At 37.2% G+C, this 25,113-nt stretch overlaps 1 protein-coding gene across 2 annotated transcripts; it reads left to right on the top strand.

Annotated features, from left to right (window-relative positions):
- The first annotated feature begins 221 nt into the window (after window positions 1–221).
- Window positions 222–14,729, top strand: EAF2 (ELL associated factor 2). 2 transcript variants are annotated; one of them, XM_058195413.1, is made up of 6 exons: window positions 222–425; window positions 2,900–2,994; window positions 4,831–4,967; window positions 5,720–5,868; window positions 11,230–11,493; window positions 14,577–14,729. In XM_058195413.1, the coding sequence occupies exons 1-6, from the start codon at window positions 323–325 to the stop codon at window positions 14,621–14,623; spliced, it is 795 nt and encodes a 264-aa protein (XP_058051396.1). In that variant the 5' UTR covers window positions 222–322; the 3' UTR covers window positions 14,624–14,729. The 2 variants fall into 2 exon arrangements, with proteins under 2 accessions (XP_058051396.1, XP_058051405.1); XM_058195422.1 differs by lacking the exon at window positions 4,831–4,967 and having other exon boundaries at window positions 381–425.
- The last annotated feature ends 10,384 nt before the right edge of the window (window positions 14,730–25,113 follow it).

The following is a 25,113-nucleotide window of genomic DNA, read 5'->3' as shown; positions in this document are numbered from 1 at the left end:
CTGACGGCCGCTGGCCGGCAGTGGGCGTGACCTCCCCAGACGGTCGCAGCCAATAGGAAAGGGAGGCCCTTTCTCTTCGCGTCACCTCTCTCTAGGCTCCCTGATCCTTCTCCGCTTCTAAAGGAAAGGAAGGCGGCGCTCGGAGCTCCTCGTCCAGTGAGGAACGAGCGGTAGTCTGACACAGGGCGTGGCCTAGCTAGGCAGCCCCGCCCCCTTTCCCCCACTGGCAAGCGCGAGAGATGTACCAGGGCAGTGGAAGCAGCTGTTGGAGAGAGGAGGCGAGCGAGAGAGGAAGGAAGCGGGAAGCTCTCGGGCTCTCGGGATGAACGGCTCGGCCCGGGCTCTCTTCGACAGCAAGGAGCGCGTCCTGTTGCTGGGCGAGAGTTTCGAGAAGCAGCCGCGCTGCGCCTTCCACACCTTGCGCTGTGAGTCCGAAGCGGGAGCTTTAACTGGGTGGGGGGAAGCAGGCGGGGAAAAGGGGCGGCGGCGGCGGAGGAAAAGTTGAGGCTTGCTGGGAAGGCTCCGCGAGTGAGCTCCGGCTTAGGAGCAGTGGGAACCTCTTTAACAGTGGGAACTGTTAAAGTCAACCCGTAAGGCAAGAGACCGACAAAAGAAGGCTGTATGGGGTGTGTGTGTGTGTGTAAACTTCGGGGACTGAGACTCAAAATCTGTGCCAAGGGAATCGCATTTTTCAGAACCCGTTGTTAACCCTGGTGGTTTTTAGCCCGAAAGCCTAAATTGTACCCCTGCGGACGTTTTAGAAGTGGGGAGTCTTTCGACGGAGAACAGTAGTATATGTATGTGTGTGTGTGTGTGTGTGTGTGTGTATAGTGTATACAGTACATACAAACCCCCGCCCTCAACCAATACACAGAGTATATGTGTGTGTGTGTGTTATACACACACACATACACACATATAACATATATTAATATTTTATATGTTGAGGGTGTGGATTTATATACACACACACACACAGGTTGAGGGTGTGGATTTGTTTTAGATGGTGAAGCAAAACTCAGACCCAGGCTGCTTTTCCTGCAGGAGAATCAAGGGGAAAGAGCCAGGTTCAAGGGGTGTAATTATAAAAGCAGAGCGATCTCTCCTTGGTTCAGGTATCGACTAAAGTAGGAGTGGTAGGAAAGCTCCCATGTCATAAGGGGATTAAACGTATGTATCAGTTTTGTTCTGTGACTTTTCTGCTTAGTCGGTTTAAGAGGCCCTCTGCTTTTTTTTAAGGGAAGAACATTTTGAAAAACTGTTAAGGTAAGGGGAACCTGGTGAAGTGGACTGGGAGGTGATTGGCAGGGAAACTTAAATTGGAGAGATTGTGGTGTGGCCTGCGGGAGGTGGGTGAGAAAGCTTTGAGAAATAAGCTGGATTTCCAGAAGTTGCCCAACCGCCTCCCTATCTGTCATAGAAGACAAGTGTTGAATAATAGTTCCTGGCTAGGTGAGCTTTTATAGGTGGGAGCATATTTCAGGTATAAATATCTGGGATGTAGAACTGTATTTTGAATTGGATTCTTAAAAATTGTTTTGTTTATATAAGTGCTCTACTTTCGCTATGTGCTTTTAAACATTTCAAATTCAGCTAAGAGAGGAATATAAACAGTTATCACTACCCAAATCTTATTTTTCTATTCATAGTATAGATGGAAAAGATCCAGTTTTTAGAATGCTTGTATGTATTTTGGGGTGTCACAGCGTATTTTGTACAATATAGGGCAAGTGTATTTGGCAGTGGATCCTGTTATATTTATGGTAACTGTCATTGTTACAGAATTGTAACCTAAAGATTTATATTTACTTTAGAATAGATCTGCTAAGCTTTTAGCTTGTAAGGTTAAGGGCTTGCAATTTGAAAGCTGGGGATACATTTATTTAAAGCTTAAGCACTCTGCAGTGTCAATAATTAACAGGACAAGTTAACAGGATCAAGGGCACATTTGACATGTTTAGATAAAAAAAATGCAACAACATCCTGGAAGTAAACAAAGTAGGTTTGTAACTTTTTAATCTTATAAAATACAAATATGAAATAGAGTAAAATATTTCTTCAGCTCATTAAGGTGCGCACAATATTACTTAGCAAAAGATAAACATGACATCTAATGTCTTGAGATTGCCTTTCCATAATTTAAAGCCCTGTATATGTATTGGATAGTACCCTAATCAATATACCTTTGGAGAGCTATAGTTTGGATTAGAGCAGTGATTAATTCCACTGGATAGGAATACGTATTACCAAAATTGTAACTCCTATGTTATTTGGGTGTAGGAATGCTGAGGCATTATTTGGGTTTGAAACTTGAAATATTTCTTTTTTTCTTTTTTTCTTTCCGAATGTTAGTTCTTTATTTTCTGTTGAACGTTAGAAATGGAGATCTGTTTAAAATAGAGTGACATGTTTTTGTAAAAGAGTGCTGCTTAGAAATCCAAAAAAATAGTACCTCCTCTGTAGCAGTGCCTGCCCTCTGGAGTGAAGTTCTCCCTGAGGTTTGAATGCATAGATACACACACACACCTCAAGTTTCAAAGGGCCCTAAAGACCTGGCTGTTTGCCCAGGCCTTTGTTGAGCATGATTGAACCCCCTTTTCTTCTTTTTCATTGTTGCCATGAAGGTTTGTTATCTCTGCCATCTTCTATTTTGTTCTATGTTGGGCTTTTTTTGTTTTATTTTTTTTAGCCATTGGTAAACAGCCCAGGCACTAGGAATTGAGTGGTATACGAACTTACGGTAATTATTAATTTATAATAAGTAGTGGATTAGAATAAGACTAAACAAGACAGATAAGCTACTGGTAGAAAAGATTTCTATTGAATAATGTAACTTTTCTATTTATCTTGTAAGTTGATCAATATTTATGAAATCAAAAATATTTATGATTTTATTCAGATGACTTCAAACCTGCATCAATTGATACATCTTGTGAAGGAGACCTTGAAGTTGGTAAAGGTGAACAGGTAACAGTAATGTTGCCAAATATTGAGGTAATATTTTTGTATTCCTTAAAAGGGAATAGCTATATCTTAAGTGTTTATGTAAGTGCATGAAAAATGTAATTATCAAGGTAGACTGTGCAGATGGGCTATTATATTAGGGGATTGATAACTTTCAAGATGCTACTGAACTGTAGCATAACGGAAGCTGCAGTCTTAAAATTTGTATTTTATATGTTTACTACGAGGATCTGTGTTCTGCAGCAGATACTGGCTGCATGTGATTCTTGCATTCTACCAGTTTAGAAGTATCTTTGTAATAACTGCACAAAAGTGATTAATGACAACAGGATAACAGAGCTGAAGTAGATATATAAGAATGTAAATAAATGCTAATACAAAATAAATACATAAATCATTGTCCAGTCTCTTGTCCACATTAAAGGAATATCTAATTTCTGGTTATTTTGATTGCAAAGGTTCTTTCTATTTTCACCAAATTTCTATTTCTGAATCTGATCCTGAGATGCAGAATCTATATTGATGTCTTTAAAAACTCAACTTTTTAATGTATATGCCTTTTCGTTTCTGATTAGAAAAGCTCCCCCATGGTTTACAGCTTTTGCTAATGTCAAACATAGGCAGGTTATCTTTTATTGAAAAATTTATTCTGTATTTTTGTAATATGTTTTTTTCTTTTAATTGTTTACTTCTCAGTTTCTAATGGATCTTTCCTCTGATTCTTTAGCTAAAAATAATACCTTTTCCTTTATTTTCCTTATTTTTTTTAGTCTGACTCCATTGCTCAGATGTGCTAAGCAAATTTTACTGTTTTTTTTTTTGTTTTTTTGATAAGCCAGAAACCTTCAACTTTTAGACAGTCAAATTAAGGAAAGGTGTAGTGGCAAATTGTGCAATTACTCCCAGTCTTGTTCCCTACCAGTCAGAACTTCTCAAAAAGCAGGCAAGCATGTGTTACCTAATTCTCCTAGCTTGTTCCTCTTCATAAGTCAAGAACAAATATTACTTACATTTCTCCTTGTTAAGTGTGGAGTTTCCTGGTTTGTTTGGCCAGGTGGGGAAGACCAGGTAGCAGGCACAACATGACATGATAAATGAGAATATTTGTAGCTCAGGGCGTTTGGTACTGATGATGTTACCTATTTTGGGTAATGAACTGTCTGCAAGAAAACAAGCAAGCTCAGAAAGCACCAAGGACCCCTCACAACATGATATGATTTGTGTTTATTTGTGACATATGAAGCAGACTGAGATTGATTTCCTGAGAATTTATAATAGTCCCTTTGATGAGGGAGGTTCATCTTCAGTTCTGTTAAGATTTCAAAATACTATCAAAATACTTAAACAGTAAGTTAGAAAACACCCATAGTTACTCTTCTATGATAGAACAGAACTGTAAAATTGCAGTATGTAATCTTGAAGCAAACTAGTATTTTCAAAAGTTGTTTGTTGCACTATAATTTTGATAGAAAATTCAACAGTTTAAAAAAAAGGAAAGGGAATAATTCATGACAGTAATGGCTTGCAGTTGCTGATGGAAACATACATTTGCTTTTTCATAACTGGGGAGGGATGTTAATTAAGCAGATGGAATGAATATCTTTGTGGTTATATAATAAACAAAGGCCCGGAATTAAATGGGCTGGACTGAATTCAGTGTTCCGTGAAAAACCTGAAAATTGTAATTTCATTATGAAACGTGAATCCTAAATTAGGCTTCCCTTTTTCATTTTTACAATGAAATAGAGACTCTTGAGGCTATGTGTGAAATGTGAGCGCTTTTTATTATAAAATACAGAGCTCTGCCCGAAGAGAGAGAAAAACCCCCTGTAGTGATACTAGTAATTTTTTTCTGATTTAAAATAGGGCTCTACTCCACCAGTAACAGTTTTCAAGGGTTCCAAGAAGCCATATCAAAAAGAATGCATCTTAATAATTAACCATGACACTGGCGAATGTAGACTAGAGAAACTTAGTAGCAATATCACAGTGAAGAAAACCAGGTGGGTAGAAAAAAATAGCTAAGTTGTTCCTTCTTAAAATGTGGTAGTTGCTTTGGGATAAAATTTCTGATAAGCTTTGGCCTCATATGTGTTCCCTTCCCCATTTTTCAGCATAAGCAGGAAGTGCAATGTAAAAACTGTCACTTCTGCTTGGATTTTAATTTCAACCGTAGCTTATGATTCAGATGTAAATTTAAATGTAAATTTAAACTATGATTAATTGAAACTGAAAGCTGTAGCAGCAGCTTTCAGATATCCTTTACTGTATGCCAAACAGAGGAGAGAGCATGGAGATTCAAAGCTCTTCTAATTTTCTTTTTCTTGTACTCTACTGCATGTTCATATCACTTGTATACTGGCTATTGAAATGTAAGATATTTATTTTGGAAGATTTCAATGAGAAATGGGAATCTTTTTTTTTCATTCTCTTCTGTCTTTGGACAACTCCTATTTGTTTTCTTTAACCCCATTTCTGAGCATACTCTATCTCTTTAATATTGAGTACTGGAACAAATTTAACTATTTTCCTGTAGAATGAGCAAGTTTAGACTTGTTTCTTTTAATAAAAACTTTAGCACATGTTCATGAAACATGAAACTAGGCTGTAACAACTCTATCCTGGGTAGCAGACATTATATTTATCTGTGTCTCAGAAGTTTGTGTATTTTGTATATTCTTTAAAAAGTGTTGGAAAAACAAACTATTACATGTTTTTCAATGTTTATATGTATTTTTTTGATGATCTGATGCAGAGGTGAAGGCAGCAGCAAGGTGCAGTCTCGTATTGAGCACCACCAGCAGCAGCTAATGAAACACACCAATAAGATGCCAAACAACCACAAATCTTCACCACCAAAAGAAAAGGTGTCTCCACCTTCTCCTATGGATGATATTGAAAGAGGTAAATTATAGCTATATACCTTGAGACATTGATTTTGAAGTGACTCTGTAACTCGAAGACTTGGAGACTGAAATTCTTTGCTTAAATTGTTCTTGAGAAGGTAAGTTAGTTGGGGTGGGGTGGTAGCTTCCGATTCAGCTGGGATTCATATGATTATGTAGTCACAACGGATTCTGCCTGTATGCAGAATAATATATAACATGGGAAGGTTTTTAACCTATCTTTCAATTTAATTTGCTGTCTTGTTAGGTTTACTTGTATGTAGAGAAAGGTGTTATATAACTATATATATATCTATAGATCTGTTTTCTGAGGTTTTATATATATATATATATATATATATATATATATATATATATATATATATATATATATATATATATATATATATATATATCTGAGGTTTTATATATATAAATATATATATATATTTCTGAGGTTTTATATATATTATCTATATATCTATATCTATCTGTATCTATCTATCTATCTATCTATCTATCTATCTATCTATCTATCTATCTATCTATCTATCTATCTATATCTCTATATATCTATATCTCATACCCATATACAGGTAGTCCTTGACTTATTTCATTTAGTGACCATTTGAAGGCACTGAAAAAGTGACATGACCATTTTTCACAATTATGATGACCATTGCAGCATCCCATGGTCATGTGATTTACATTCAGATGCTTGACAGCTGGTTCATATTTATGATGGCTGTAGCATCCTGGGGTCATGTGATCATTTTTTGTCAACTTCTGACAAGCAAAGTCAATGGGAAAGCCAGATTCACTTAACAACGATATTACTAACCATAACTGCAGTGCTTCACTTAACAAATGTGAAGTCGTAAAAACACAAAAGTTGTAAAATGGGGCAAAACTCACTTAAATTTCTCATTTAGCAACGTAAATTGTGGTCGTAAATAGAGGACTACCTGCATTGAAATACTAGAATCCAGATGTATTGCCTTTTAAATTATTCTTGTCTTGATCAAATAATTTAAAAATGGAAATGATTTCTTTGACTTAAACTCAGGTATTACATAAGATTACATAGTTCAGGGGTATCAAACTGGCGGCCAGCGGGCCGGATGCATTATGTGCAGGCCACGCCCATCCCAGCTCCGCAAAGAGAAAAATGTCATGTGGTGCAAGTGGTGGCAACATGATGCAGTGAGTTTGACACCCGTGACATAGTTTATTCATATAGTTTTCCTGGCAGACTTACAAAAATTGTTTCCCATGATTTTTTAAATATATATTTTTTTATTTCTCAGTCTAGTGAACAGTCCCAAGATTTCCTATGGAGTATCCAGGAGCTAACCAGGTCTGATCCTGTCTAGCTTTTCAGGATCTGCCCAGGGCATCCAGGTGCTGCACTATATAGAATATATTATTGTGAATAAACCTCAGAATTGAGGTTTGTTTCTACTTTGCCAATCCCTTTAATGAGCAAAGATTTGGCAGGCACAACACTTTTAGATTTCAGAGGATACTCCCTGTAGTATCCATGAGACAGCTTGTTTTTTTAAGTGCATAGAAAGACATTTTGCAAATCTAGCAGAGTGATATAGTGGACCAGAAATAATGAAAGCCATGGAATTTACCATTGCCTATTTGATTTCCACGTTTACTGTGCATAAGAAATTTCACTCTTCAGCATCCACCATAGAAAAACAATGGGCTAAGTCAGTGATGGCTATCCTTTTTCTCTTCATATGCCAAAAGCATGAGTGCCGACACCCATAATGTAATGTGCCCAAATTGCCCAATTGATGGGGCCAACAGCATGTCTCTTTTGTGTGGCGAACCAATCCCACTGAAAGTTTTTCCCTTCTATTAGATTATCGTTTTATTTTCACTAAGATTTTGCATAGATACCATGCGGTTGTCTAGATCTCGGGTACCATTTTCTGTGGATGCTGCTTTTCAACAAAATTTGGATCATACTGAATATGAATTTTGCTCCTTTGAATGGCTTGGAAGTCAAGCCATTTTTTTCCCTTCCTTCCGTTAGTAATAGTAGGAATGTCATACTTACTTTACATACTATGTAAAGTAAGATAGAATAAGCTTCCAGCTAAAAACCATGGCAAATGACTAGGAAGAACTTGGTTGGGTGGTAAATTAATGTTAAAAAAATAAAAGCTTGTTGTACCGAGGGCCAGGGCATTCTTCTCAGGCAAAGTCCTTGAATACCCAGGGGAGTGGGGGAAAGCATACAGGCAGGTGTTTCTTTTGTGACTCAACTCTGACTGGAAAATCTTGTCATTTAGTTTCCTCAATAGCTGCTTTAAAAAAGTACCCACTTGCTGCAGGGGAGGGTGTTTAAGATTACATTAAAATTGAGAGTTTCTTTTCTAAGGTTGAATGCTTTGTTTAAGAATGCTTTTTTCCTGAGTCACACAGTTCCAAAGAGGTTGCCCAGCATCCTGCCAATCTGACAATTACCCAGCAGGGAAGGATCTTCCAGAAGTGGGGTGTGGTGGATAGAAATGGCAAGAGATTTGTTTTGCGTTACCGTGGATGGCTGGTTCTGGTCAGGGCATAAGTGAAATGGACTCCGTTTAATAAAATCAGATAGCAAAAAAGTATTCTTTAATGAATTAAAAAATAATCTGGAAGGCAACCTGACAGAAACTGCCTAAACTAAGTAAAAGGCTGTGCACACATGTAAAATTCAAGATCTTTTGCTGCTAATGCTGAATTGTTTGGTGCTGATCTTTGGTGAGATTGTGATAGATAGATAGATAGATAGATAGATAGATAGATAGATAGATAGATAGATAGATAGATAGATAGACAGACAGACAGACAGACAGACAGACAGACAGACAGACAGACATACATTGTCATAGAGAAAAAAATGAATGTCTCTGATCCTTCTTCAACCACTTTTACTCTTTAGTATTAAAGGAATAATTGTGATGTTGTAGTTTCCTTGAAATCCTAAAGTCAGGATGGGGATTTAAACCAGCCATTGTTGTGAAGGGAGGCTTAACATAGTCTGCCTAGAATCTGAGTGAGATTGGCCTGAAGTTTATCTGCAAATCCCATACAGTATAATACTGCTGTTGCTTTGCATTCATTAGAGTTTAGTCTGGCTTTGGCTCAAGACTGAAATTATTGCATGGCAAATAGTATTTCAAACATTAGCTGTAGCCGGAATAAGAGTTGCATAGAACTGCTGGCCTCTATGGGGGAACTTCTGAAGATCTCAACTTGCTGGATTTTGATACAGAAGTAGTACTTTTTGAATTCCAAAATGCAAATATAATTATTGAAATAATCAGCGCAGTTTTGATTGGAATAAAAAATCCAATCGGTCCCCATCTGTCAACATATTTTGGCTGGCGGTGTCTGGAAGAAGAGCCTTTTCTGCTGTGGCCCCTGACCTTGACGCCAGAGGGGCCTTAAAACTTGGCTCTATGGGTTCGAATGGGGCTCTGATAGGTTGTACCATGCTGGAAGTGGTTGGTGGAGTAACAGGAGATTCTACCTCTGTACTTGTTTGTGCGTCTGATTTTTAGTCTTTATCTAATCCTGGTTAATTGTAATGTTTTTATAATTTTGATTTTATTCTATTGTAAACTGCCCACAGCGACTTTTATAGCAAGCAGTATATATATTTAATAAGTAAAAATTTTTAAAAAAAAGTAAAAGAAGCATTTAAAGAAAAAGTAATAACATTTCTTTAAAGCCTACAGATTAGTTTCTGTGACATACGGAGGACATAAGTCATTTAAATGTTGACATACCTGCTTTTAAGCTGATACTGTTCTATGCTTTTATTTTGTTTTATATATTGCTATTTTATTATTTTATTGAATATTATGATTCTGTTGTCTGATATGCCAAAGTGAAAAGCAAAGTAAATATGCTATTAACAAATTATGGTATAAGTGCATTCTCATAACCTTTGGAACCTGTGATTCAATCAATCCTTACTTTGCTTCATCCTTAATAAGATTGAATCAATTTGATCTATGAAGCCTGCTCAGAATATTGCTAACCTAGAATAGGGTTTTGTTTGCTATTGTGCCATCTTGTTAAAAGTTGATCTACAGTGAACATGATCGACAGGATTTATTTTTCCCAGTCAGTTTGGCCCTTCCCAGTGCAGGTAGATCAGAGTTAGTATTCAGCAGGTTCTGACCAGTTCTGGAGAACCGGTAGCGGGAAATTTTGAATAGTTCAGAGAACTGGTAAATACCACCTCTGACTGGCCCCTCCCCATCTATTCTCTGCCTCCCGAGTCCCACCTGATCGGGAGGAAATGAGGGTTTTGCAGTAACCTTCTCCTGAAGTGGGGTGGGAATGGAGAGTTTACAGTATCCTTTCCCTGCTACACCCACCAAGCCACGCCCACAGAACCGGTAGTAAAAAAATTTGAATCCCACCACTGAGGTAGATCTACTAAGAACAGCAGCTGTAATTGTTACAGTCATTTGATTAAACTCTAATAATTATTGCCTAATGAGCTATAGAGGGATGGGACGTTTTGCCATGTTGTTTCTGCTGCTATCACTTTAAAAAACAATGATGAAGCAGGTTTATTCATACATATTTTGTATTGGCTCCTCAGGGCTTTACATCAATATTCAAGATTGCTCAAATAAAGAGAGGTTTGGGGACCCTTTGCCAGGGTTTTTTCCAACAGCATTTGTGAATAATCAGTATCAGTTTTGTGCAGAGGCCAGAATTGAAATTAATTATTGACAAGTCTCCTTAAGGAAAAACATAAAACATATTGAGCTCTGCTTCAGAAAGCCTCCTTATATATTTGGAGTTTTTCTTCCTTTTTCAGAACTTGTATTTTCTCTTTTTATCTATTTTTTTTGAGTAGAGATTTCAGCTTTGGGAGTATCTGATCCAATTCTAACCTCTGTAAAGGTAAAGGTAAAGGTTCCCCTCGCACATATGTGCTAGTTGTTCCCTACTCTAGGGGGCAGTGCTCATCTCTGTTTCAAAGCCGAAGAGCCAGTGCTGTCCGAAGACATCTCTGTGTCATGTGGCTGGCATGGCTAAACGCCAAAGGTGCACGGAATGCTGTTACCTTCCCACCAAAGGTGGTCCCTATTTTTCTACTTGCATTTTTTACGTGCTTTTGAACTGCTAGGTTGGCAAAAGCTGGGACAAGAAACGGGAGCTCACCCTGTTATGCGGCATTAGAGATTCTGAATTGCTGAACTGCCAACCTTTTGATCGACAAGCTCAGCGACTTAGCCACTGAGCCACGGCATCCCTCTGTACCATATAATTAATGATCTCCCATCACACAGATCTTTGTGATTACGTGTGCCTTTGTCTTACATTTTCTTTGTTTCCTTTTTTACATCATGTTTTTCAGAGCTAAAAGCAGAAGCTAAAGTCATAGAGCAAATGAGCAGCTCTGATAGTTCATCGGAATCAAAGAGTTCATCCGCTTCATCAAGTAGTGAAAACAGCTCTAGTGATTCAGAAGAAGAAGGATCAAAGTTATCGCTTCCCTTGTCAATGCCACAACTGCAGCCACCACATCCCATGATGACAGTAGCCCAACAGGCATTCCCAGATGTGGATATTGGATATCGCAGAAGTCAAGAGAGCAGCGGCCGTTTGATGAATACACTGAGTAAGTAATGAAACAAAGCATGCTATGATAGACTTGGACATGAGGAAACCACATGCTGTTAGTTACAACTTTCCAGGCACAGATTTAAGTTACACAACAGCAGTTTGGATTAGAAGGTGGGATAGAAGTTACATTGACCTCTCATTATGCCAAATGAAAGACTATGGGTAAAAACAATTCAGCACAGATAATATCACCTATGACTGGTTTCAGGACTTGGGGTTTTAATTTTTTTTGTCTAGAAGCATTCATAAATTTCAGAAATGATGTCTGCAGTATAGTTCACATTTCACTGCAGTTTATGTTTATGTTTATGTTTATTTTATTTCCAGGGCTGCTTTGCTAAGAACTGATTTGTATATAAGACATGACATTTTTTTTCTTTTACCTTATCAGCCTTTATCACAACCTAAAGCAAAGCAACTAGATAGATAGGAAGTATAAATGATTTTAGAATTATAGGGCAATTGTTTTTTTATATACAGTTCCCAAAATGGAAGATTTTAATTAAAATACAAGCACATTGATTGACACATCATAGGTAAATGGTAGACTCCTACTGCATTTTCCTGATCCAAAAATAGAGCAAAGAATTTTTCCTGCTTGATTCTGGGATATCATATATAATCAGGACCATTGGGAACATAAATTGTAGCTTAGCTGTCAAAGCCAGCCAAAAATGATGCAACCAATCATTTGTTTAGCTTGTGCTAATCTGTGTGTATCTGTGTATTGTATTTTTATTCAGTTACACTATTGCCAGTGTTCTCTATACATACGTCTTGGATTATATAACAATTGATACTAATAAAGAGTTATTTATTTTCCTGACAATTCATTTAATTTTACTATGTCCTTGAGACTTTTTTAATAATAAGAAAATCTTGATACTTTGAACATTGACAAAATTAAATTTTGAAAAGAAAACTGGCTGCCTTAAAACATTTCACTCTATCAACAAGTTTAGTTCAGTTTACTGGAATATATTTTCCTCAACTACTTGTGAGGTAAATTGGGCTGATAGAGGATGATTGGCCCAAGGTCACCCAACTGGCTTTCATAACTAAGGCGGGACTAAAACTCATGGTTTCCCACTTTCTAGGCTGGTGCCTTAACCACTTGACCAAATGGACCCTCAATATGAATTTGATAAGGCAAAAAATATAATAAAGCAAAAGTTAAACCAGCATTAAGTGTTGTATATGATTCTGGACGAACATATCTTTTCTTTTATGTACATCGAGAGCATATGCACCAAGACAAATTCCTTGTGTGTCCAATCATACTTGGGCAATAAAAAATTCTCTCTTCTCTTCTCTTCTCTTCTCTTCTCTTCTCTTCTCTTCTCTTCTCTTCTCTTCTCTTCTCTTCTCTTCTCTTCTTATATATGGTCATTTCCTGGATCACCTGAAAAACTATTTTTAAAAGCTTTTAGTGATGGAATTGACAGAAAACCCAGTGAGAAACAGCAAGGTTTTGATTTAGGTAGGATAAGCACTATATGTTTACTTTACATCCCAAATAGGTGAGAAAACAGCCTAAGAGGACAGAACATGCTTAATGCTATGATGAATAACTGGGAGAGCATGAGAGAATGATTGAATGGCTAGAAATTTGAACAAAATAATTGTATCATTTGGCATTTTGTTTGGGCTCTGTTAACACCAAAAGGTTGATGAAGTAGAATTGTTGATAACTTATATGCAGTATTGCCTTTTGTGGAATAGTAAGCCAGCTTACTATTCTTTAACTTTCTACATAAATATTATATAATTAAACATAATATGAGAAATTTGAAAGAAACAGTTAATTTTTAGCATTAATTACCCCACATTTCTATACTTAAATGCTTCTTTTATTTAAAGCATAGTTTATATTTTGCTTCTAGGGCAAAGAAATGTATTAAATGTGTCCTTAATGTATATGGGGCAAATTTTAAGTAAAAAAAAACATGTTTCAAATTGCTTCTGGCTCAAGTATTCATAGCCAATATACAGAACTGATGACCCTTCAATCTTATTGATTTTATGTCACAACTTGCTATTGAAATCTTTCTAGAAAGAATTCTTTTTTCTTCTTCTTTGTATTGAAATAAATAGAATTGCATGAAATTTCATTTATGTCCTTGGGTGGAACATATTATTTGCAAATTATACTTCTCATGTCTACACTTATGATAAAAATGGTAGTGTCTTTAAAGATATCTAAAATGTTACTATTTTAAAGTTTAAACATTAAACCACACTGAATACAATTAATTCTGCTTCTGGTTACCTTGTTAGGACAGAATTGTACAGTGTCAGAAGGTGGATATCTGAATCTGATCTAAATTTATAAAGTTGCATAAAAGCTGTAAATTATCTGGAATATATATGATTTTCTGAACCTTTCTCCTCAAATATTACTATATATTTTCATAAGTTTTCTCTTTTAGTTTGTAATCTTGCTCATTATTAAGTACACCTATATTTCTGGCCAGCTACCCTTTCTTTCTCAACTGACCCACATATAAGAAAAGAACCTCTAAATTGCTTCTCCTAATTAGTATTTTACTAATATTGCCACCCACCAAACAGCGCTATGACAAGGACAGTTATTTATAAATTATTAATGCAATTGTCCATTCTATTACATGTGATACTGTAGTTCCATTCCTCATACTTTTTGTGAAGGCTAAATTGCTATCAGTTGTAATTAGATACTTTCCCTCTCAAAAAGGTATCTTTCCTTTTATGTACACTGAGAGCATATGCACCAAAACAAATTCCTTGTGTGTCCAATCACACTTGGCCAATAAAAATCCTATTTTATTCTATTCTATTCTAAAAGCTGGCCTTTATTTTAATTGACAAGTTAACAAGGTGGAGTAATGTTGAAAGCTATTGAAAGCCTGGTGGATCCTATGTGTTAGGATTAAAAGACACAATTAGAGATCACAATTAGTGATTAGAAGCCCTGTGCCTTTATTTGTAAAAAGAAAAGCAACATATAGAGTGAAAAGCATAGTCCAGATTCAGCTTGTGATGTTGGGTTTGATTGCTAACGCTTCTTTACTATGGTGTAACTTGCTGTTTTGGTTTTAGGGAATGATCTCCAGTTAAGTGATTCTGGAAGTGACAGCGATGATTGAAGATGCTTTGAAGTTTTGAAAATGCGTTATTTTCCTTGCTGAAGATGAAAAGACATTTATTTTGCACTAAATAATAAAATTAGAACCATGTTGTGAACTTTGATAATGAAGTTGACTTAATTTTTATGACATGATGTGACAAGTGTGGTCAAGGACTGGCTGTGGGAATATAAATATATTCTTAGATTCAAAATACTTTCTTAGTGCCAAGGCACAGCATGTTGGGAGTTGTTTGGCACCACAAAAGAAAGAACTGGAAATTTGAGGAAGTTCTCAGTTCTACCCCTTGTTCAGAACTAAAATAGCTTCTGTAATGTTGATCTGTTGAATTTTTATTTCCCTTCAGCTGCATAGAAGCTACTTTTTTGTTGTTGTTAGGTGAGCACTTCTGGGTATAGTTTGCATAGTTTGAGGAGGGAGGTGGCACCAGGTGTCATTTCACATGAGAATTCCCCAGGTGATTTGATCTTCTCTAGCCATGTGTCTATTTCATTCATATGCAATTTGCAGCCATGTGAGATCATAATCACACAAATGACTTTTCAAAGGGATAGGGAGAGACCAAATAAAAAAAATCCTTGGAAGCAAAAAATAAAATAAAAATTTCCCTAAGGAAATTTTTCCCTATTTGACAAGTCTAGCAAAAATAGCTTGATAAATTATCAGTTGCTTTATAGATGTAGTTAATATAATGTAATGTAATATTAGATATAATATTACAATAAAATATATAATCTAATATATAGGTAGTCCTCAACTTATGACCACAATTGAGCCCAAAATTTACGCTGTTAAGTGAAAAATTTGTTAAGTGAGTTTTGCTTCATTTTATGACTTTTCTCACCATGTTTGTTAAGTGAAGCACTGCAATTCTTAAGTTAGTAATATGGTTGTTAAGTAAATCTGGCTTTCCCATTGACTTTGATTGTCAGAATGTTGCAAAAGGGGATCACATGACCCCAGGACATGCAACAGTCATAAATGTGAGAAAGTTGACCAGCATCCGAATGTAAATCACATGACCGTGAACAGTAATGGGTTTCAATTATCTTCACTACCGGTTTGTTATTGGGAGCGTGCGGATGTGCTTGCTCGCTTTGTGAGTGCACGGTGCTTCTGCTCATGCGCAGAGCGTTTTTGATGACACCAGGTGGCTAAGTGGAGCCTCCCGTCACTGCCTCTACCGGTTCGCCCGAACTGGGGCGAATCAGTAACAACCACCACTGACCATGGGGATGCTGCAACAGTCATAAATATGAAAAACTAAATCCTAAGTCACTTTTTTCAGTGCCATTGTAACTTTGAATAGTCACTAAATGAACTGTTGTAAGCCAAGGACTACCTGTATAATACAATATATAATATAATATAACATAATATTATAAGATAATGTAACACAACAACACTATACTATGCAATAAATATAATATACATAACACAACACACAGTAGCTATATTTTTATTTTAGGAAATTATATGAGTCTTAAATATTGCATTCTATCAGTCCCTCCATAGAGTGCCCATTTACATATTTGTTCTCACTTAATGAAAAACCCTAGATTTCTCAGTCTTGAGCTGACATTGTCTTAGTTGGATATTGGTGTCCTGTTCACCATCTTTTTACTGACAAGAAGGATTTGAATTGGTTAACAATTGGTCCTGTAACCTGAAGCCAGGTGCAGGGGCAGAAAATACAGGCCATTTATCAGCATACCACATACCTCTGTCAATGCAGATTGAGACAACAGATGGAGGCAACATGTAATGTTGCACGATTGCATGAAATATGTAAAGAACCTTCCTATTCATCCTCCATGGACCGGCTGCAGGCATGGCAGTTAAATTTTGCTAGTCCTTGAAGGAAATTTGAAGTAGATTCTGCAACCAAAAAGAACAAGGATTTTGTACTTGTTCTCTCTTAGTATTGTTTCTAAAGGAGACTGTTAGATACATTTAAGCACACCATAGTCCATGGATATGGACGTAACCCTGAAGTTATACTGAATACAGCAGTGGATGTCATGAATACAAGAGTTGGTTGAGGTCTCCTGTTGTAACCCATCTTTGAATCCAATTAACTATTAGGAGTGTCAAAAGTGGATGAAGCATAAATTGTGGAAACAAATTTCCTTATGCATAAAGGAAAATGAAAAAACTTGTTAATTTCAGTCCTTTTTTGCTTTTTAGATTTTTTTGCATTTAACAGGATTAACATAGGTTACTTGAACTACGCAGGATTGCTTAACTATATCAAGCTGATAAAAATGGGAGCATGCCGTCCTTATAATAAGCTAAATGCAGCTTTGTCTAGTAGGAGGCATAACACAAAGCTATTGGATGTACTATTTTTATAGGAAAGGTAGTTGTTTAAAGACCAGAATAGCTCAGCCAGGTTCCTGAAAGCTACAAGATAATAATTGTTACCCATTAGAAAAACATTAACTTTTGCTTTGATGCATGCTAATAACATGCTTAATATTTTGACTCCTGCCCTAGGCCAACTCAAGGTAACCTTCTTGTTAGTAGATAATCTTGTTCTGTAATTCACTCCGTCATGTTTTTGAATAACAGAGTACTTCACAGTATATGTTTGTTTTAAAAGAAGTCAGAATTGGTTGTTTTAAATCGGGGGATGAACTTCTGGTCTTCAGGGTTATGTGGCTCTCCCGCTATGAAATGGCCAAAGATTGCTAGGATTTTACTCCAGCGCTATCTTCAGAGCAATTGAGTTAACAGGAAGTCTGCTTAGTTTTTAACTGTTTGCATGCACCACAAGCTATACCTGCCAGGAGGTTACTGTTGTTTAGTCTTTTATGTTGGGTTTTTTATTGTTTGTAAGCCATCCAGAGTCACTGGGAGCGAATGGGCAGCCATATAAATCTTATAAATAAATAAATAAAAAGGCCAGTTCATTAATGCCTGTACATTGATAACACCAACCAACTGTACCTGGCTTTTGAATTAGAGTTCGAGGCCTAAATATGCTGTTAAAATTAGATTTTCCAAAACTGGAATTTAAATGTACAACAAGTTGCAAATATTGAGTTTTATTAAATCAAAATATAGGAAACGTTGGCTGCTGGAAGTTTGATGTACTTTGCCTTTAAAAAATGCTCTTGCTGTTAGTGCATCAAGAAAAATAATAAACCTACATTATTTTTATAGATTGTAGGATTAGTTTATTTTAAAACAACATATTTCTGTCTTCCTTTCTACCTTCCTGCCTTCTTTTCCAAAGGGAGAGTTTTGTTTTTTTGAATGTACTGCTTTGTATCAATAGCACAAGAGTCTAAAAATGTACAGTTTGAATGTTGATAAAAAATTCTCAGTCACCCAGGTAAAGTTAGTAAAATTAGTCCAGTTGCCGTGACTCAATCTACAATTCTAAATGTTTTGCCTGCCTGCAGCCTTATGAAATTGAACTGAAATGATGTCCAGATCATAGTCTCATTCTCATTTCTGATCCTAAATTGGTTGTGACAAGAGATACTGTCTGAAGTAGTAAATGTAATGCTTGCTCCTTCTTCTAAATATCTTGTACAGTGTTTTCAAATCCAGCCTCATTTAATAAAAAAAAAACTTAAGGGATAGCCTTGTTTATAATATATAGATTTAGTCATAGCATGGAAAAGAAGGTTTAGCTTGGTTGTTAACAGAAGAAAAATATAGATAGCAATAGCACTTAGACTTATATACTACTTCACAGTGCTTTTACAGCCCTCTCTAAGCGGTTTACAGAGTCAGCATATTGCCCCCAACAATCTGGGTCCCCATTTTACTCACCTCGAAGGAGGGAAGGCTGTGTCAACCTTGAGCTGGTGAGAATCGAACTGCCAAACTGCTGGCAGCTGGCAAACCGCCGGCAGCTGGTAAGTCGAGATAGTCCTTGACTTACAACCATTTGTTTAGTTTGAAGTTACAATGGCACTGCAAAAAGTGACTAATGATTATTTTTCATACTTATAACCATTGCTGCATCCCCATGGTCACATAATCAAAATTCAGATGCTTGGTAACTGGTTGATATTTATGACAGTTGCCATGTCCCAGGGTCATGTGATCACCTTTTGTGACCTTCTGAGCATCAAAGTCAATGGGGAAGCCAGATTCATCTAACAACTGTGATACTAACTTAATAATGGCGGTGATTCGCTTATGGCAAGAAAGACCATATAAAATGGGGCAAAACTGTCGTGCTTAGCAACAGAAATGTTTGGCTCAATTGTGGCTGTACGTTGAGGACTACTTATATCGACATGTTTTGAAAAGAAAAACGGTGAATCTGTAACATGATGATGATGAAGGCAGAATTTTCATTCTATCCTTTTCCATCTGCTTCTTCTGAACATATTCTCATGGTTTCCTCCTCTGAAAATATGCTCAACGATTGGCTTTTACACTCTATTGACTTCAGCAAGATTAAGCATTAAGTTAATCAGCATCCTGCCCACAGTGACTGAAGTCTTGCATTGTTTTAATTAGTTTTGAAATTGAGCTCTAGTCCCCATTTTTTAGTTTCTGATGAGCTCAGCAATGCTTGAAAAGTTGCGTTTCCCATGTAAAGCTGTGCCAATAAAGAGATACCAATCCTACTGAAGATGTTTATTTTATATATTACTCCTTGGTTATTATGAATAAGAAAAGAAAACTCACTAATAGATAATGAAAGCTAAAATATAGAGGTGGGTTAAAGATTCCAGCTTGAGAGCAAATCTCCTGAACTAAAGGGTAAAATACTCTACTGGGAATAGATTTTAGTGGGTGCAGAAACCACATATGCTACAGATTTAATTGAGGGGTGTTTATGAGTTAGAATCAGCTGCTATAATCAAGGCAGAAATACACAGTAATTCCCAGGAGGAAAAATATAAAGCAGATCTTCAAAAGCTATAAACTGCCAACACTAGAAGCTCTGACATTTCCATGGAAAGCTCAAAAGCACACAAATCAAGTAAAGTTAACCTTCACAAAGGAAGCTAGGGCTAATAAAATCTTTTAGTTTATTACGCTGGCAATGTGTCCAAAGAAACAGATCAATTGCACTAATCCTCTTGTGGATGGTCCCTGACTTTAATTTGCATAAAATATATTTGATCTTCATGTAGCAATATGAGGTTCACTTAAAGTCTCTAGAGATTTTCAGTCATCCAGGTCATGGTTGTCCCAAAGGTGTTTTTTCAACTGGACTTTTTTGTTTTTTTCTTTTGACGTTTCGCTTCTCATCTAAGAAACTTCTTCAGCTCTGACAGGACAGTATAAATAGAATAGAATAGAATTTTTTATTGGCCAAGTGTGATTGGACACCCAAAGAATTTGTCTTGGTGCATATGCTCTCAGTGTACATAAAAGAAAAGATATGTTCAAAAGAAAAATAAATTCTTCTATTCCCCCCTGTTCTGTCAGAGCTGAAGAAGCTTCTTGGATGAGAAGTGAAATGTCTTCAAAAGAAAAAATAAGGAAGTCCAGTTGCCTCCTGAAAAAGCACCTTTGGGACATAAGGTTCACTTGTTTGTCAGTTCCATTTCATGGAACTAACCACAACTCTGCTCTCAGTGTCTCCATACATATGCATGATTTCCATATAATCTAGTCAAATTCAGACCAAATAGTTAAACCTAAACCTTGCACTTGGTAAATGTTACATTGTATACCCCAGGGGTCCCCAACTCCTAGTCCATGGACCAGCACAGGTCTGCAGCATGCCAGTAACTGGGCTGCGCAAACAAGCCCATCCATGGGATGCAGGCAGCACACAAAACCACTCCCCTCTGGTCCACGGAAAAATATCTCTCCAGAGAACCGGCCCCTGGGGCCCAAAAGGTTGGGGGGTTAGTGGTGTACCCCAACAATGTGCTTCTTCTGAAAAGTAGACTTGAATTGTTCTTAACAGAAGTGTGTGCTTGCTGCAAGATGTTGACCCATCGTAGATGCTGTTTGGATGGGGACAGGAAAAGATTTTTTTCCCCTTTTGGCAATGCTAGTAGGTTTTTCCCTCAGCTCCTTGAAACCTGGTCCCCTGTTATAAAGGAAGTACAAAGAAAATGTTAGAGTTTGTAGCCATCCAACCAGCACGCAAGTAAATAATTCAGCAGGATTAATTTATAGAAGAAACTTGTTTATATACAATAATATAAAGCATGATGCGTGTATACAATACCCATGCAGAAGAAGCCAGAACCAGAAATCACAGAAGCACAGAATCTATATAATCACAGAAGCAATAAAAACATTATATATATGCAGACTAGTGAAGCTAAGCCATGCCCAGGCTCTCAGCTGTCTGACATGGCTCTCAGTTCCCATTGGCTGACTTGTTATGGCTAACCCAGCTCATAATTTCTTACACACTGACAGAAAGAAAGTGAGGATCCCCACTGTGATTGTCAGAGCAGATTGTCAGATCTGAATTGAAGCCATTGGATGGTCTAGTTTAGTTTCCCCCTTGCCTTGTATTGCTTTCTCTTTTTATTATGTGGACTGCAGGAAAACGGGCTTTCTCAAGCTTTTACCTTGCAGCTCTCATGCTTCATTGAAATAATGAATGGGGGTGTCACTCGTAAATGTAAATAATAGGATCCAATATTATGATGGTCCATCTGTGTTCTCTCATTGCTTCTCCCCCACTTAAAAAAAAGGAGGAAAATGGAATAGTTACACAATAATGTTAGCACAGGGAGCCATCTGGGAACTGTGTAAAGGGAGTCCCTCTATTCAAATAAGTTTTAATAGAGCACTTTTAGGGCACTTTCCCATAACAATCTGACAGGAGCATTGAAAGTGTTATCTCGGTAAATATAGGACTGCCCTAAAAGGAGTCTACTGGGGCCTAGTGGAAAAGATACACTCCTAGTTGTAAAATTTGTGCTTTTGGACGCCAGCTGCAGCTTGAAAGTACAAACTAAGTACAAATTGAGTTTCAGTTCTTAGTCAAAAGCTTGGTAGCGCAATGAATATTAACAAGGAGTGGCAATTGACTTTTACGTGGTTACATATCCCAGAAAAAAGTCTTTCATTAAGAAGAAATAATTACATCCAGCCTGCCAATTGTATACACAACTGGGAGGCTGTCCAACCAAGCTTGGACTAGACGTTTAATCTAAGGGAAGCCTTCCTTTCAACAGACAAATTAAGTGTCTTAAGAGAGTTCAGAGCTGACTCACTGGGATCTGTAGGGCAGGTCTGATGAATGCATTTGTGTGCCACCTTTTTTGTTTGCTTTAATTTGAATGTCTGTTTCATGTTCCAACTTGTACCTGCTCCAGATTTCAAACCTCTTGTTTGGGATTTGGAAAAGATTTTAGCATCTTTCTTTTGTTCTCATCCCAGCTGCGTTGTCTTTCTGCTGCTCCTTCTTCCCCACAGAGGTCATTCCGTGAATAATGTCGCTTACTCTTGGAGGCTCCAATTTCACTTTTCTTTGCCAAGCATCTTGTTCTACCAGTTCCCAGAATTTTCTAGAAGCAGTTGCACAAGCTTCTGGCAACAAGCACTGCATTTTTCTGACTTTGTCAGAAAAAGGCCTGGATGACCTTCCTAAAAGTGTCTTAGGTGAGGCTGGGGAACAATGCCTTTTCTTAACTCCATGGGTAAATACATGGAGGCAGTGGTGGGATTCAGCCAGTTCGCAACACTTCGGGAGAACTGGTTGTTAACTTTCTGAGCAGTTTGGTGAACTGGTTGTTGGAAGAAATCATTAGGGCAGAGAACCGGTTGTTAAATCATTTGAATTCCACCACTGCATGGAGGCCATGGTGAAAAAAATATTCCATAGTGCATACTCCTCTACTCACAATAGAATCCCTTATGCCAGCAGGCTTGAAATTCTGGGCTTGGACAATCTGGAACTGTGCTGCCTACGTTCTGATCTAAGCATAGTAGACAAAATTGTCTGCTACAATGTCTTACCTGTTAACAACTTCTTCAGCTTCAACCAGAATAATGCACAGGCAAACAACAGATGCAAACTCAAGGTAAACTGCTCCAAACTCAATTGCAGAAAATACGACTTTAGCAACAAAGTGGTCAATGCCTGTAATGTTCTACCTGACTCCATTGTTACAGCCTCAAACCCTCACAGCTTCAACCTCAAACTGTCTACCATGGACCTCACCCCACTCCTAAGAGATCTGTAAAGGGGGTGTGCATAAGTGCACTAGCGTGCCTACCATCCCTGTTTTATTGTCCCCATTTATCTGTACTTAATTCCTTTGTTTGTGTTTATGTTTATAACTATACCTGCTATCTTGTACATGTTTGACAAAATAAAATAAAATAAATAAATAAATAGTAATATTATTATCATTGGTCACATAGTCAGATGTTTAGACTGGGTTTGGCATTTTTGTCCACCCATCGAGCCCTTGTCAAGAATCTGGGATAGGCAGATGTTGTGGTTTAATAGTATTCAAGGTATTGTCGCAGGAGGTGAGCTGTTCCAAGTAAAGCTGACTTTTGCAATTGACTGATAGTGATTTAGTCAATGCTAAGGGTGTTCAAGTGGTGCTCCAGACATTTTGGGATTTTAACCAAGGCGTCTATCATTATTGGTACTATCTTTGCTTTCTTTTGCTGCATTCATTCTACTTCCATTTGCAGATCTTTGAATTCTTCTCCACTTGTTTCTCTTCTATTCTTCTGTCTCCAGGTACTGCCACATCCACTATCCAAACTTTTTTGTCTTTCTTTTCAACAGTTATTAGGTCTGGGGTGTTATGTAGCAGGTGTCTGTCCATTTGAATTCTAAAGTCCCAGAGCACTTCAGCTTCTTCATTTTCCACTACTTTATCTATTTTATGATCCTACCAGTTCTAACTGTCAGGTAAGTAATATTTCTTGCAGATGTTCTTAATTAAGAATGTAATATTCCAATGCACCCTTGTTGCTCCTTTGTTATCCAGTTGTTTGTAATCAATCTGTGTGATCTTCTTAGATGGTCTACTGTTTCTTCAGCTCCTCTGCAAATGTGACATTTACTGTCTGCTGCTATCTTCTCAATTCTGCCTTGGTATGCATCTGTTCTTAAGGCTTGATCTTCTTTTAGCCAGAATTAGCCCCTCCATCTCTTTCTTCAACTTTCAGAGAGTCACTGGCCAAAAATGAGGGATAATACAGTTCACCATATCTACAGAAAAACTGACGCAAATATTTATTTATTTATTAGTGCTATAGGATCCCTTCTTTTTCTTTTTCTTTTTCTTAAAAGCCGCATATCACAATCTGTTTTTGCTCTTCATCCAGAATGCATGAATTTGAAAATGCTTTCATTATAGAGAAGTGGATCCGAACTTACTTTATCTCATTGTGGACTAACTGAACCTGGTGAGACTGAGATCAGAGACAGTGTGTCTGTCTGATTTCAGTCAAGCTGTTTCTGAGCAAGTTTCAGCCTGGATTTAATCCACTTCCAGCTGTGTCCTTCTTTCAGGGCCACAGACCACTAGATGAGCAACAGTCAAATGGATTTGGGATGGGAAGGGTTGAGGAGAAGAAGAAGGGGGCGTCTACAAATAGAGCTACTTGTACACAGCTGGTGGAAGTGAAGTACAACTCATACAAATGCCCCACACATTTATTTTTATTTTATTTTTTAATTTTTATTTGTCAAACACAACAGTATATATAAGTATAAGCATGAAATAACCATACAAATTGGATACAATCAAAGGGAACATTAGGACGGGAACGGTAGGCAGGCACGCTGGTGCTCTTATGCGCGCCCCTTACTTTTTTTCTTAAAAGACCTCAGTTACGGTTAGACTGACCCATCCAGATAACCGTCTCCAACTGGGTTGTAGTCTTCCTTTTATAGTTGCACAATTACAGGATCTGATGGAACGTGAAAAGGTAATTCAGCTCCACTTTCAGTCTATATAATGGTATGCATGCCAGATGAAAGAAGTTACTTTGGTGTTCTTGCAGCTACCAAAAGAAAAAAAAATGTTCAAAGTATCCTGGACTATCTTTAGGTTTCAATTTGTGATAGTGCTAGAACAAACATTGAAACAATCTTTGTGTTTATTGCATTTGAACACTTGGTAGGATAGGAAGGTGAGGTGAAATTTAAGTGCAATCAATGTTATTTAAAGTCCTTGTCCCCTCGTGTCTCCTTCTAACTGAGCTCAGTTCTTGGTGATTTGCATCTCCGTGTAGTTTTCTTAGAGGTAAGAAAACAGAATTAGTTCATTTTTTTCCTTCTGGGATCTTATTTTTCACTTCCAGTTTAGTCTACAGCTGGAGATTTTCTGAGGGTCTCCTATCCAAACGTTAAGCAGGTTTAAATTTACTTAGCTTACTTGAATCAGCTAAAGTCAGCTCATATGCTATTTTATAGGATTGTATTGCCCAGCAAATATAATGCTAAGATTTTTTGTTTCATTAATTTTGTACATTGCCCAGTAGTACTGGTAACTCAGATAACCATCTCCAAACTGGTAACATTGATATGCAACAGCAAGAACAGTCAGTGCTACCATTGGCTGAATACTTTATTC

This window comes from Ahaetulla prasina, chromosome 1, assembly GCF_028640845.1.
Source record: "Ahaetulla prasina isolate Xishuangbanna chromosome 1, ASM2864084v1, whole genome shotgun sequence".
NCBI classification, from domain to species: domain Eukaryota; kingdom Metazoa; phylum Chordata; class Lepidosauria; order Squamata; family Colubridae; genus Ahaetulla; species Ahaetulla prasina.
This window is presented reverse-complemented; position numbering and strand designations above follow the sequence as displayed.